The sequence below is a fragment of the Symphodus melops genome (assembly GCF_947650265.1).
Source record: "Symphodus melops genome assembly, chromosome: 6".
NCBI classification, from domain to species: domain Eukaryota; kingdom Metazoa; phylum Chordata; class Actinopteri; order Labriformes; family Labridae; genus Symphodus; species Symphodus melops.
The window spans coordinates 14,595,017-14,607,158 of NC_136696.1; the positions used below are offsets into that span (position 1 = coordinate 14,595,017).

General features: G+C 38.6%; 2 protein-coding genes across 2 annotated transcripts; one reads left to right on the forward strand and one right to left on the reverse strand.

Annotated features, from left to right (window-relative positions):
* Positions 1 to 264: 264 nt before the first annotated feature.
* On the reverse strand, positions 265 to 3,960 carry LOC306825835 (zona pellucida sperm-binding protein 4-like; the record flags this gene model as incomplete). Its single annotated transcript, XM_079346789.1, has 8 exons — positions 265 to 413; positions 766 to 841; positions 948 to 1,149; positions 1,243 to 1,435; positions 1,514 to 1,671; positions 1,936 to 2,033; positions 2,136 to 2,320; positions 3,477 to 3,960. 8 exons carry the CDS (start codon positions 3,958 to 3,960, stop codon positions 316 to 318), a joined length of 1,494 nt encoding a protein of 497 aa, XP_079202915.1. The 3' UTR covers positions 265 to 315.
* A 4,044-nt stretch (positions 3,961 to 8,004) lies between these two features.
* Positions 8,005 to 10,466, forward strand: LOC306825879 (zona pellucida sperm-binding protein 3-like). The gene is made up of 8 exons (XM_079346840.1): positions 8,005 to 8,516; positions 8,621 to 8,739; positions 8,887 to 8,990; positions 9,063 to 9,240; positions 9,348 to 9,465; positions 9,543 to 9,625; positions 9,718 to 9,875; positions 10,239 to 10,466. The coding sequence occupies exons 1-8, from the start codon at positions 8,070 to 8,072 to the stop codon at positions 10,301 to 10,303; spliced, it is 1,272 nt and encodes a 423-aa protein (XP_079202966.1). The 5' UTR covers positions 8,005 to 8,069; the 3' UTR covers positions 10,304 to 10,466.
* Positions 10,467 to 12,142: the final 1,676 nt, after the last annotated feature.

The window sequence follows — 12,142 nt, forward strand, 5'->3', positions numbered from 1 at the left end:
CACTCACACTCACACTCACACACACACACACACACACACACACACACACACACACACACACACACACACTCACACACACCTGTGAGAATAAACAGCAATATTGGATATTGTCTTCGAAATATACTGTAATTTCTTTGTTGAGACATGGTCATGTACATATTTTTCTTTAGCAAGTCACAGAACAATGTATAGATCTGAATGACATGCAATAAGATCAGACGACATATTCAGCAATGTATACATTTATTTGAACCTCAGTTACTGTTCTGTCAGAATTTGAAAACAGATGTTTCATATGAAAGGTTCTGTTTGGATTTATTGACCATTGTTGTCTTCCAGGATAAGTGCCCCCTTAATGCTAACCACAGTGGCATCAGGTCTGCTTTTCTTGACAGCAGCAGAAACGTCTCTCCCTGTGTGAAATACATGTCAGTGGTCAGTTACGTGGAGACTTGAGATTGTGACACACAGGATGATGGAGGAAGTTTCAGTAAAGACATGAAGAGTTTGTGTGCTGGTACAGATTATAGACAATCTAAAAATGAATAAAACAATGAGTATATTCCCTAAAATGCACAATACATACACAGTTTCTAAATGTAAGATAATTTGCAGATGAAACCTTCATGTCTTCAGCTAAGAGATTATTATAGTGTAGTAGTACTAACCATAATGTCCTTATAGGACCAAACAGACATGTTGTAGTCCGGTTTACGTAAGACATCAAACATCACATATATATTTTCACTTTACTGCTCTACTCACCCTTTCTGAAGCATCTGGGTTCACAATGATCTCCAAGAGATGGTTGACACACAGCTGCATTACAATGGATGTACATCTGGTAAGAAAAGAGTGTGTTTTTTGTTTGTGTGCAAGGAGACATAAAAAAAATGTGCATACTAACATAAGAAAAAACTAGTTAATTCTTCATCAAGACCTTATACCTGTTCCCTTAGGGGAGTCATGACCTCTGGATCTGCAGCCCATCCTTTGGCAGCCCCTCCTTTGGCAGGATCGGCAGCTCCAGTACTCACAAATGTGAACATCTTGAAAATAAAACGCTTGTGGTGGCTTGGATACATGAGTCCCGATGATGCATCCACAGGAGCAAGAGTGGTCTGGTAACGATCATCAAGGTAGGGGCAACTATGAAAAGGAGAGAAACCATGAAACTGAGGCCTAAGAAAAGCATCATTAAAGTAATATGACTCTCTAGTTCAGGCCAACACTTACTCTTACCCATCAATCAGCAAGTCCCACTGTGGAAGACTATGAGGATAGGGATCAGCAGTTGCCCAGCATCTTCCAAGAGTCAAAACAATGTTTGGATCAGTCCTTTCCAACATTCGAACCTCAACATACACAGGATCCCTGAGCACCTTTGTGATGGGATAGTCGAAATCCTGGTAAAAGGAGTTGTAGGCAACATCCCCTGTTCAAGCGTAGAAATTGGTCATTACAAATCACTCCAAATTTACACCAAAAGCACATCCAAATCTTTGACACTTACTTTCGAAACAACCCTTGGAAGCACACTGTCCGTTGGCCAGCCTGAGTTCAACACGCAGGGGCCCAGGAGCTGCAACTGGGGGAGGTGGAGGAACCAGGCTAACCTCAATGACCACAGCTTCAACTGATGTGCCTATATACCGACACTGGAAAAGCAGGCTAAGAGTAAAAACAAAAAGTCATTGAAAAATGGTTGGAGTTGGGCATAAAATGTTACTTTTAAGTAATCCAGATTCCTATTTTTGTTTGTTAAAGATTTAGGGGACTTTATTGACCGTCCGCCCTGACAACTACAGCATCTGTACATGTGGCGCACGTTTCACCTATTAGGCCATTGGCACCCCAAACTTATTTAGTTTCTCACAAAATTCACCAAAGCCAGTCTATTATGATCACTCATGGTTCAAGACACAAATCACATACTCGTATTGGGTGTCCCTCGTGATGGCTCCGGCAGGTCCAACTGCAACCTCAAATGAGGAGGACATCCTGTTCTCATATATTAAAACACCTGGTTCCTCCTACAGTAGATTGACATGTTTTAGTATGTGTTACAAACTATAAAAAGAAAAATAATAAAAAGCCAGTCTAAATGAAACAAACAAATGAAACATAACCCTTACCCTCAAGACAGTGCCGCAAGAAGTGACAGTAAACTGGTAGATAGCAAAAGCTGAAGTTGAACCAACAGGGTTGCAGCTTGGATCATTTCTATAGAAAGAAATTGACTCCAAGTCGATGTTGGGAAGGGTGGCACATTTGGATACCACCACAATGAACTGGCCATCTTTTGTGCACTGAAGAGTCACTGAAAAAAAAAAGTTAAAAAAATCAAAACCAGCACTTGTCCTTACCTTATGTTGGCCCTGAAGGTTAACTGTCTAAATATTTCACTTGCTGTGAAATACATTTGACTTGCTGAAAAATACACTTCACAAATTGGAAAGGGTGGGCCCATGCTACTTGTTTGTGATTAGACAAAATCCAAGGCCTCAGCAACAGTTATACACTATTTCTTGTTTACCATGGGCCTACCCTTTCCGTTTTGTGACATGTATTTTGCAGCAGGTGAAATGTATTTTTCGGCAAGTCAAATGTATTTTGCAGCAAGTGAAATATTTAATATAATATAGACTCTGGCAGAGATGTGCAGTGAGGTGAGGCAAAGCCTGTCATTATCAATAGTAAAAAAAACAAAAAACTATTATTATATAAAATCAAATAAATAAATATAAAATATTTTTCCACTGATCTGTGCAATAAATTTAATTTCTGTATGATTCCAAATCATTTCAATCATATTTTTGATCAAAATTGCTGAATTTGCTTTATTTCTCTGCGGGAGGCGAGGTGTGGCATGCGAGCTGAGCCTCATCTCAGATTGCACTATCCCTCACAAACTGGGTTGACCGTGTGCCTTTTGCTTTCTAACTGTTTGTCACCATTGTAATGTTTGTCGACATTTTTTTTCCCGTCCTCACTTACCGTGTTTATTTCATATTTGCTCTTGTTGGTTTGACATAAAACCGCACTGAAAAAGCTCGAGGTGAGGCAGCCAATACCTCTGCCTCAACTGAAGGGGGTGCGCATCATAGAGCGTGAGGCTAATTAGGCCAAGAGTTGATGCTTGGTTACCCTTCTTTTATTCATAATGAAGCGCAAATGTGTTCTTTCTCTGAGGATGAATATAACGTTCTTCAATGGCCAAATGTGTCTCTGTTTGTGTGTAATCATTTTGATGAGATATAAAACACAACCAGTAGTCAATGTGAAAGCTGCCAATTGAATGGTGAATTGAAATGGGCTCTTATATTTGTAAATCTGACTCTGAAAAAGTCAGTGCTTCACCAGCTGCGAACCTCACCACGTGTCACTGATTTAGACAGTTGACCTTCAGGGCCACAATACATGTTTAACTGATATCCTAACTAACTAAGATATCCATTAGAAGACAGGGTACATACCAGATTTGCCGTAAAAGCACATGCGTCCATTATGGCAGCAGTTTATAGCCTCACATTCTGAAGCAGAGATGTCAGGTGCCCCACACTGGATTTTGTGATTTTCTGGAACTTCGCACGAGTGAAATACTTCAGGCTGCGATACCTGTTGGTTGTTTGGTACCTGAGGGCCCTGATGCTGTTTCGGTGGTGATGAGTATGTTGGTGGGTCAGGTAGCTGATGCTGTTTCGGTGGTGATGAGTATGTCGGTGGGTCAGGTAGCTGATGCTGTTTCGGTGGTGATGAGTATGTCGGTGGGTCAGGTAGCTGATACTGCTTCGGTGGTGATGAGTATGTCGATGCCTGAGGGAGCTGATGCTGCTTCGATGGGGGTGGGGGGAATACGGGTGTTGATGGCTTCTGGGGTTCCTTGAACTGTTGAGCGACAGCCAAACAGCCCAGCAGGGCAACAGCCAGAAGATAACCACAAATGAACTTCATTGCCATTGCTTCACAGCAAAGAGTGGTCTGCAACAACTCCAGTTGCTGTGAAAAATAATGTTCACAGAGGCTGACTTTTATAAGCTATGGGCTTCTGGATAATTCATACCCTATTTGCTGCAAGCTACTGCCAATCAAATGCTGTAGTTTCTGATTGGTCTGTGGTAATACACTACAGCTATACAGGTATTGCCAAAAGTATATTTTAAATATATTACAGAAACAAACAACTTTGTATTGTATCAGAGGTAGTCTACTAACACAATATGTCACAATAAAATCATACTTTTGTACAGTCAGATGTTTTTGTTTATGAATATCTATTCCATGTTTGTAACAAATAGTACACCCATTGCTCTTGATCTGTAAGGATCAAAATACTAGCTTGTTTGTACAATGTCAGAACTAAAACCTTCCTGGGGTCTGTATGACCTACAAAGTGCAGGTCACACTGTATTTAGGCAGACAAAACAAATACTTTTCCTTATCTTTTGAAATATTTGCTATTCCGAAATAGTAGGTCATGACTTTGTTGTGTTACTTAACTCCCTCATTCTCATGTAATACTTTATGTCATTCTCTAGGTACATTTGCATGTTGCTGATTCGTTTTAAATTTTATTTGAATATTGTGTCAACAATAGGCCTACTCCAAAACAGGCTTACAAACCCTCATTATTTACACAAAGAGACCAAAGACCAACATTTGATCTGCAATAATAACAATACTAATAAAATAAACCATCCTGACTCTTCTTCCAGGCTTTACAGACACAAGTGGCAAGATAATTAACAGGGACATTTAACAGCTGTTCCATCCTGTCATCATCAGAGCTCCTTAACATTTCAGGATCTATAGTTTTCATTTCATGAATCAAATGTGTTCTTAACTCATCATAGAAATGACAATATAATATAATATATCGCATAGTCTCTGTTCCTTTGTGATGCTTTTAAATCTGCCTAATTCAAGATGGGCAGTGAGGATTCCTGTTCTCAACTGAGCAACTGTAGATCTCTGACTTTTTGACAAGTTTGTTTTAACATAAGATTCAGTAGCATAATTGTGCTCAATTTGAAAATATGACTGTAATTTTGCTTTTAACAAACTATTATTTAGCCATTTATCCTCATGTCCAGCAAGTTATTTATTTTATTTATTTTTTTCACACTGTACAGTAAATGATTACGATAGATGTGTTGTGTTTCACACTGCATGTTGAATTATTAGTATAGATGTATTGTCATTAAGCTCTGATTGCTCAGTTGTCTTGACTAGAGTTACATTACGTTTAACAGAACCCTGTTTATGATAAGTTGCAGCATTTGTTTAAAGTTTCCAATATCAATTTTGAACTAAATTGAATTGTAACTCACACGTAATTCCATTAATGATGTTGTGACTTTTACATATACATTTACATAAGATACATTACAATTTTTACAAGACATGGTAAGATGTTAAAATGTCTTGAATTGGAATAATGGCTTTACGTAAAATTAAGAGAGACATGTTCAAGTTTTGTTCTTCAGAGAACTATATATATCTGATGTATTCTAAAAAAAAATACATGCTTGTAAAGTTATAAAGTTATATTGATAATCAATGGTTATTAGGAGTAAAAACAAAAAAAAGGCTATAGAAATAACTTGTGCATATTTTAAGTCTTCAGTTAGATTTCATAATATAGAGACGGTGGTGTAATTTTCTTGTTCCATTTTGAAAATAGGTTAACATTATTCTTCCAAGATAGCGAAGCTAATTTACAAAATAAACCAGGAAAAATAATGAATGATTTCAAGGACTAGGCCTTAAAGAATGCAACCATATTCCATTTTACAGTAAACTGTCACCTTGAAATAACAATTCGGTTGTGCTAGAATGGGTTTAAAATCAAACATTGGCACAATTACTGAAAATCATGTAAAAGTGCTTTCCTGGAAATATGATCTTCAAGGTTCAGGTGGTTGTACTGTCATCTATAGCAAATTGTCCTTCATTCATAGTGTCATATCTGTCTTTATGTCCTGTCTCTTTTGACAGATTTTTCAATTGCAATTCAAGCGCACACAGAGCAGTAAATGAATGAAAGTGCATTCATACTGAAAATGTAACAAAAATGGAGTGTCAAAATAAGCCCTCCTTACATCCAGCAATCATAATTTCTCTGACTTGAATCCAGATAGGTACCTGTTGACATACAACTTGAATCCCTCAGCTGTCCCTTAGCTGTTTGTTGATGCCCTGCTAGGCTCACTTCCAGCAACCTACCTATCATGTAAGGTTGCAGCAACCATCTTAACTTCCTAGAGCAGCCTCAAAGGTATTTCATTACAGTGTAGGTAGGACTAAAGTTACATGTTCCTCCAGAACTGTTTTAAAAAATCTGTCAGTTATCGAACTGCAGAGAAAGATAGATAGATAGATAGATAGATAGATAGATAGATAGATAGATAGATAGATAGATAGATAGATAGATAGATAGATAGATAGATAGATAGATAGATAGATAGATAGATAGATAGATACTTTATTGATCCCGAGGGAAATTCAGGGCATCCAGTAGCAGTATACAGACAGGCAGGACACAAGACATTAGTTACAATACACACCCACTGTCCCCCCTCCCCTCTGTATACAATACAATAATCCCCCAAACAAGATTTAGCAGCCCCTATGTGACTAAGAGTAAAGGTTAAACCTGTGCAGTTAGCATTGGCATTAAAACTTATATAGTATGTACATAACCTCCTGTTCCTGCTACTGCACTAAAGCAAAATCCTCCTGTTCTTGTGATGGAACTACAGACAAAACCCTTCTGAATCTGATGTTTATATATAATAAATTTTCTCACTGCAGCAAAAGACATCAATTCTTGGAGACGCCTGTAGCGCAGTGGCAGCGCTCGCGTCACCATGCATAGAGGCTAGAGTCCTCACACGGGCGGCCCGGGCTCGATTCTGGCCTGAGGCCCCTTCCCGCATGTCATTCTCTCCCGATTTCCGTATCTATCCACTTCTCTCTCTCTCATAATAAAGGAAGAAAAAACCAGAAAAAATAATTATATATATAAAAAAAGACACCAATTCTTACCACTAAGTTATAGCAAAATACTTTGTTCCTTCTAAAAAGTTGCTAGTGAACTGGTGTAACTGAGTAATAATTCCTCCGTCACTGTCCCAAACCTGGTCACATCTGTCTCATGACATCCTCAGCTGTTTCGGTTCACTCATTCTTCAGTTAGATCAGCTTTTCAACTATTTAAATAAGTCAACGAAAACTGAATCTTGCTGCCTGTGGTCCATGTGGCCTACTGCAATGCTTTCTTTTGTTGGGCAAATAAAGAGTCGTAACCAGCTCATTGTTGTTTGCAATTACAGTTTTATATCCATATCGGATTTGAGAAGTATGTCTACATTTATAATTATCAAAAGGTGATGAACATAACATATTTTCCACTTTTTTTTCAATTTCTGCTTTCCCTTTATCTCTCTTATACATATATTCCACGTTTCCATCCTTACGTTTTGTACTTGTTGCTGCACATTGTACCTCTTTTCTCAAAATATAATAGGTTTTACTTCGGATGAAAAAAATCTGAGCAGATTTGCACACATAATGAACATTGGTTAAATAAGAACTTTGACATGTCATGTTAAGGGCAGGTAAACCTAACCCTGGGTCAACATAACTTTTTTTGACCACTACTATCTGAGCACATGTTTGCCAACAACTTAGATATCTTTTCTCACTTGTTAAAGGACAAATTCCTTTGTTTTTTATTCATTTGAACACAACATCTATATCGATACATTGTTTTACGTTAAAAAAAAAAGATCTCGTAATTTCATGGCCCAATCGCATTTTATGCACGAAAATGAGAAGCAATCTAATCAGAGTTGAAATGCCGAACCAGAGCTGTAGGCTTTTTTTGGTCTCCAGCTTCTACAGTTTCATTGGCTAAGGTTTATGCTCATCAGGTCTGATGTGGAATGTCTAACAGAAGGGGCAGGAGTGAAATGGGGGTAAACATGCAAGCTATAAAAGTAGGTGCACTCTTCCAACTGTCCTGCAGCACCAAGTGAACTGTGTAGATCACTCGTTGTAGGGGAACCATGATGAAGTGTTCTGCTGTGTGCCTTGTGGCACTAGCCTTGCTTGGCAGCCTCTGTGATGTCTCTGAGTCATGGAAACCATCTCAAATCCCAAGGCAACAAATCCCTGTGAGACAGGAGCCCACCAAACAGATGCCTCAAGCACCCCAACAGTCAAAGCAGGAGTTTGAGGTGCCACTCACTTGGACATATCCTGAAGATCCCAAACCTGATCCCCAACCTGATATCCCCTTTGAGCTAAGATATCCCGTTCCTGCTGCAACAGTTAGTGTCCAATGTAGGGAGATGGATGCTCGTGTGGAAGTCAAGAAGGACATGTTTTCTATCGGTCAATTCATCAATCCAGCTGACCTTACCCTGGGAACCTGTGGAGCTGTGGGAGAGGACAATGTTGCTCAAGCGTTGATTTTTGAATCTGAACTGCAAAATTGTGGAAGCTCTTTAGCGGTAAGCACAAGAAGATCCCCCTAATAGGAAAATAAATTAAAATTAGTAATAACATTAAGTTACATAATGATGTTTTTTTTAAACTAAATTAATGTTTCTGCTAGATGACAGAAGATTCCCTCATCTACACCTTTGTTCTGAACTACAACCCGCAACCTTTGGGCGGTTCTCCAGTGGTGAGAACCAGCCAAGCTGCTGTCATTGTGGAGTGTCACTACCAAAGGTAGGCAGACTATCAGAAAGAAGTGAAGGCATAAAAACAGACTAATAGATTAATGATTGAGTATAAAGCACATGAAAAAGAGATAAAAGAGCTCATTGATAAAGATAATCAAGCACTGTTACTATTAGTGTTGTTTTCTGCTTTTAGGAAGCACAACGTGAGCAGCCTTGCTCTGAACCCTCATTGGGTCCCATTCTCTGCAGTTAAGGTGGCAGAGGAATTCTTGTACTTTACCTTGAAACTTATGACTGGTGAGTAAAAGAACGATTTACTGTGAGTTCAAACTTTTATGCTGCTTTGATACATTTTATGTAATTGCACAGATGACTGGCAATTTGAGAGACCAATCTACCAGTATTTCCTGGGAGACATGATTCGTATTGAGGCTAGCGTCAAGCAGTTCTTCCATGTGCCCCTGCGTGTTTATGTGGACCACTGTGTTGCTACCCTTGCACCTGACATGAATTCTGAGCCATGTTACAACTTCATTGAGAGCCATGGGTGAGGAAGTTCAATGAGTTAATTGAAGACGTTCTGTTGTCTAGAAATGCATGAAGACAGCCATTGTTTTGTCCAACTCAGATGTACATATGTTCCTCTGCCGACAGGTGCTTTATTGATGCTAAGATCACAAGCTCTAGTTCTCAGTTCATGGCTCGCACTGAAGAGAGCAAGCTCAGGTTCCAATTGGAGGCCTTCAGGTTCCAGGGCTCTGAAAGTGGACTGGTGAGCATCTCTGAGCATTGCTTAATATTTTCTACTTTTCATTAAATGCAGAGCATAAATTCTTATTACCCCCGCAGCTCTACATTACCTGCCACTTGAAAGCAACATCTACTTCCTATGCGTTTGACAGTGAACACAGAGCTTGCTCTTACAATGGCGGGTGAGCCTGCATGTGTTTATTTTTTTTAATAAAGAAGTATAAGTAATGAATTGAGACTGTATTTTATGTTTTATATCTACCTTTCTTTTTAGATGGCAGGATGCCAGCGGTGCAAATGGAGTTTGTGGCTCCTGTGATTCGATTGTAACATCTGGGAACTCACAAGGTGTCTGGGCTTCTGGTGGAAAATCTGGTGGTCTGTATGATAGGAAGGTCCGTGATGTCTCCACCAAAACTGCAGGAAATGAAGGTATGAAAAAAATCTATCTATCTATCTATCTATCTGTCTGTCTGTCTGTCTGTCTGTCTGTCTGTCTGTCTGTCTGTCTGTCTGCCTGCCTGCCTGCCTGCCTGCCTGCCTGCCTGCCTGCCTGCCTGCCTGTCTGTCTGTCTGTCTGTCTGTCTGTCTGTCTGTCTGCCTGTCTGTCTGTCTGTCTGTCTGTCTGTCTGTCTGTCTGTCTGTCTGTCTGTCTGTCTGTCTATCTATGGAATAAATCAAAGTTAATATATTAGCAATGTCCATTTGAGATGATGCCTTTATCGCTTTGCCATGTTTTGAAACAACTAATGTGGTGCTCATTGTTAACATTTTTCTTCTGTTTTTCTTCCAAAGCTTCCGAATGGGAAGGTACCGTCACCCTGGGTCCCATTCCCATTGGAGAGAAGGTGGTCGCTTAATTCAAATTTCTGCTAGGGCCATGACCATCAGAATAAACCTTATAAATTGGTTCATAACTGTATGTTTTTCCCTCTTGCTTATTGTTCATAGTGCAGATTCAACAAGGGTTAAATATCTGTCTCTCAGTAACGCACATTTTCACATTAAAAAAAAAAAAATTAATGCTGGGAGGCAAACTTCCAAATGATTAAGGTGTAACTTTATTACATTACTTTCCGTGTGATGATAAATGTTACATGGACATCTGTCCAGTTAAAAGACTGTAAATCCCTCCATTTGATGAAAATAAAAATGCAACCTGTTAAATGCTTGTGTCATTCACAGAATAAAAATCGACTGGTGATTTTCTATGACTAGACATCATAAGGTGAAGTACTAAACAGATAAGAGGAAAAGAAAAGGTAAAAAGTAAAAAAAAAAAAAAAGTTGAATAGGCTTTACATTCATCTTACCACTGCTTATTGTGTTGACTAAATCAATGTCGAATTTTGATCAATTAATGAGGGAATGACATCAAATCCTTTTACAACTGCACGTCTGTCAGTAGAGTTATGTTTAACACATACTGCCACCGTGTGAAGAAAATGTTTAACTGCAGTTCAGAAATGTATCTGCAAGACGGACCCACGTGCAGGGAACTGCTCCATACAAAGTTCACAGTGCATCATCACCTTTCTAAAGTCTGTGGTGATCGAGCTCTTCTAAACTGAATGTTAAAGTTATTCTGGACCATTAGCATTTCAACCTTTAACTTCTTATCGTCTTAAAGTAAAGCCAATCTCAAAACAGATAGGCCTAAACCAATGTGTTTTATTTTTTAATTCCTCGTATTTTAATAAGAGTAAATTACAATGGTCAATTTCAGGTTGAAAAGGCTGGTGAATTATTTGACTAATATGAACATACTTATTTCCAGATTTGTATCTCTTTCTCACTTTCTGTTGACGTACATTTTGTGCTTGGTGGGAATATTATAAAGGGCTCCTTATAGCTGGCTCTTGTCCAAAAAGCACAACAACAGAAACGTTAATGAAGCCATATAGTTCATGTCGGATTTATTAGTTGTTTGAAAATTAAGCGATTTATCCTTGCCTTTTCCTACTATATTGCCACGATGTGCCACAGTCCTGCCACAGCATAACACAGATCACCTGTGCAACACCTGCTACTAATCAGAATCCCTTAAATACAATTTAGCTCCATGGGCTCAAGGTCCCACCCAGTGGTTAGTTCAACAAAACGACACAACCAGCCCCTGTTCATGGTTTTACAAGACGTAAAATATACACAATACACAATAGGAGCTATACAAAAAATAATAATAATAATTTAGTTTAGTAACCGAGATCATCATCTCCGAAGAAAAAACCCATAGAAAACTTAATTTTGTACAAATCAAAAAAAAATTCTCCGAAGTGGGTGGATCACCCATGAAAAAGAATATGACTGAATTAATAATTAGCATATTTTATATTAACCTAAAATAGGTTACATTACACACTTTAAACAAGAAAGTGTGTTTTTATGTAACATGCATAGGGTATCTTAAAGGATTGTTCCTTCTAATAATACATTCTGGAAGTTCTGTTTGTGAAAAAGATTCAGGTTTATTTTCGTTGCATTACAGTGAATCCATTTGATCTCACTCTTTAAAAAAAAAAAAAAAAAAATCAGCCTCCACTTATAGTCTGTTTCAACGCGTGTGTTCTTTCTATTACTGTCAGTGTAATGTAGGAAGTGCAGAAATTGCTCAGCACCCCTGTTCGTCTTTGCTTGCATTCACTCAATATCGCACTGCACAGAAAAGCCTGCTGCTCATACGGTAACGGTACTGACGT

Bases quoted from the DNA above. Each gene is read 5' to 3' on its own strand.
- LOC306825879 (XM_079346840.1), top strand. From the start codon at position 8,070: ATGATGAAGTGTTCTGCTGTGTGCCTTGTGGCACTAGCCTTGCTTGGC. The intron at 8,517-8,620 runs GTAAGCACAAGA...TGTTTCTGCTAG, and splicing joins ATTGTGGAAGCTCTTTAGCG to ATGACAGAAGATTCCCTCAT. The intron at 9,466-9,542 runs GTGAGCATCTCT...TTACCCCCGCAG, and splicing joins AGGGCTCTGAAAGTGGACTG to CTCTACATTACCTGCCACTT.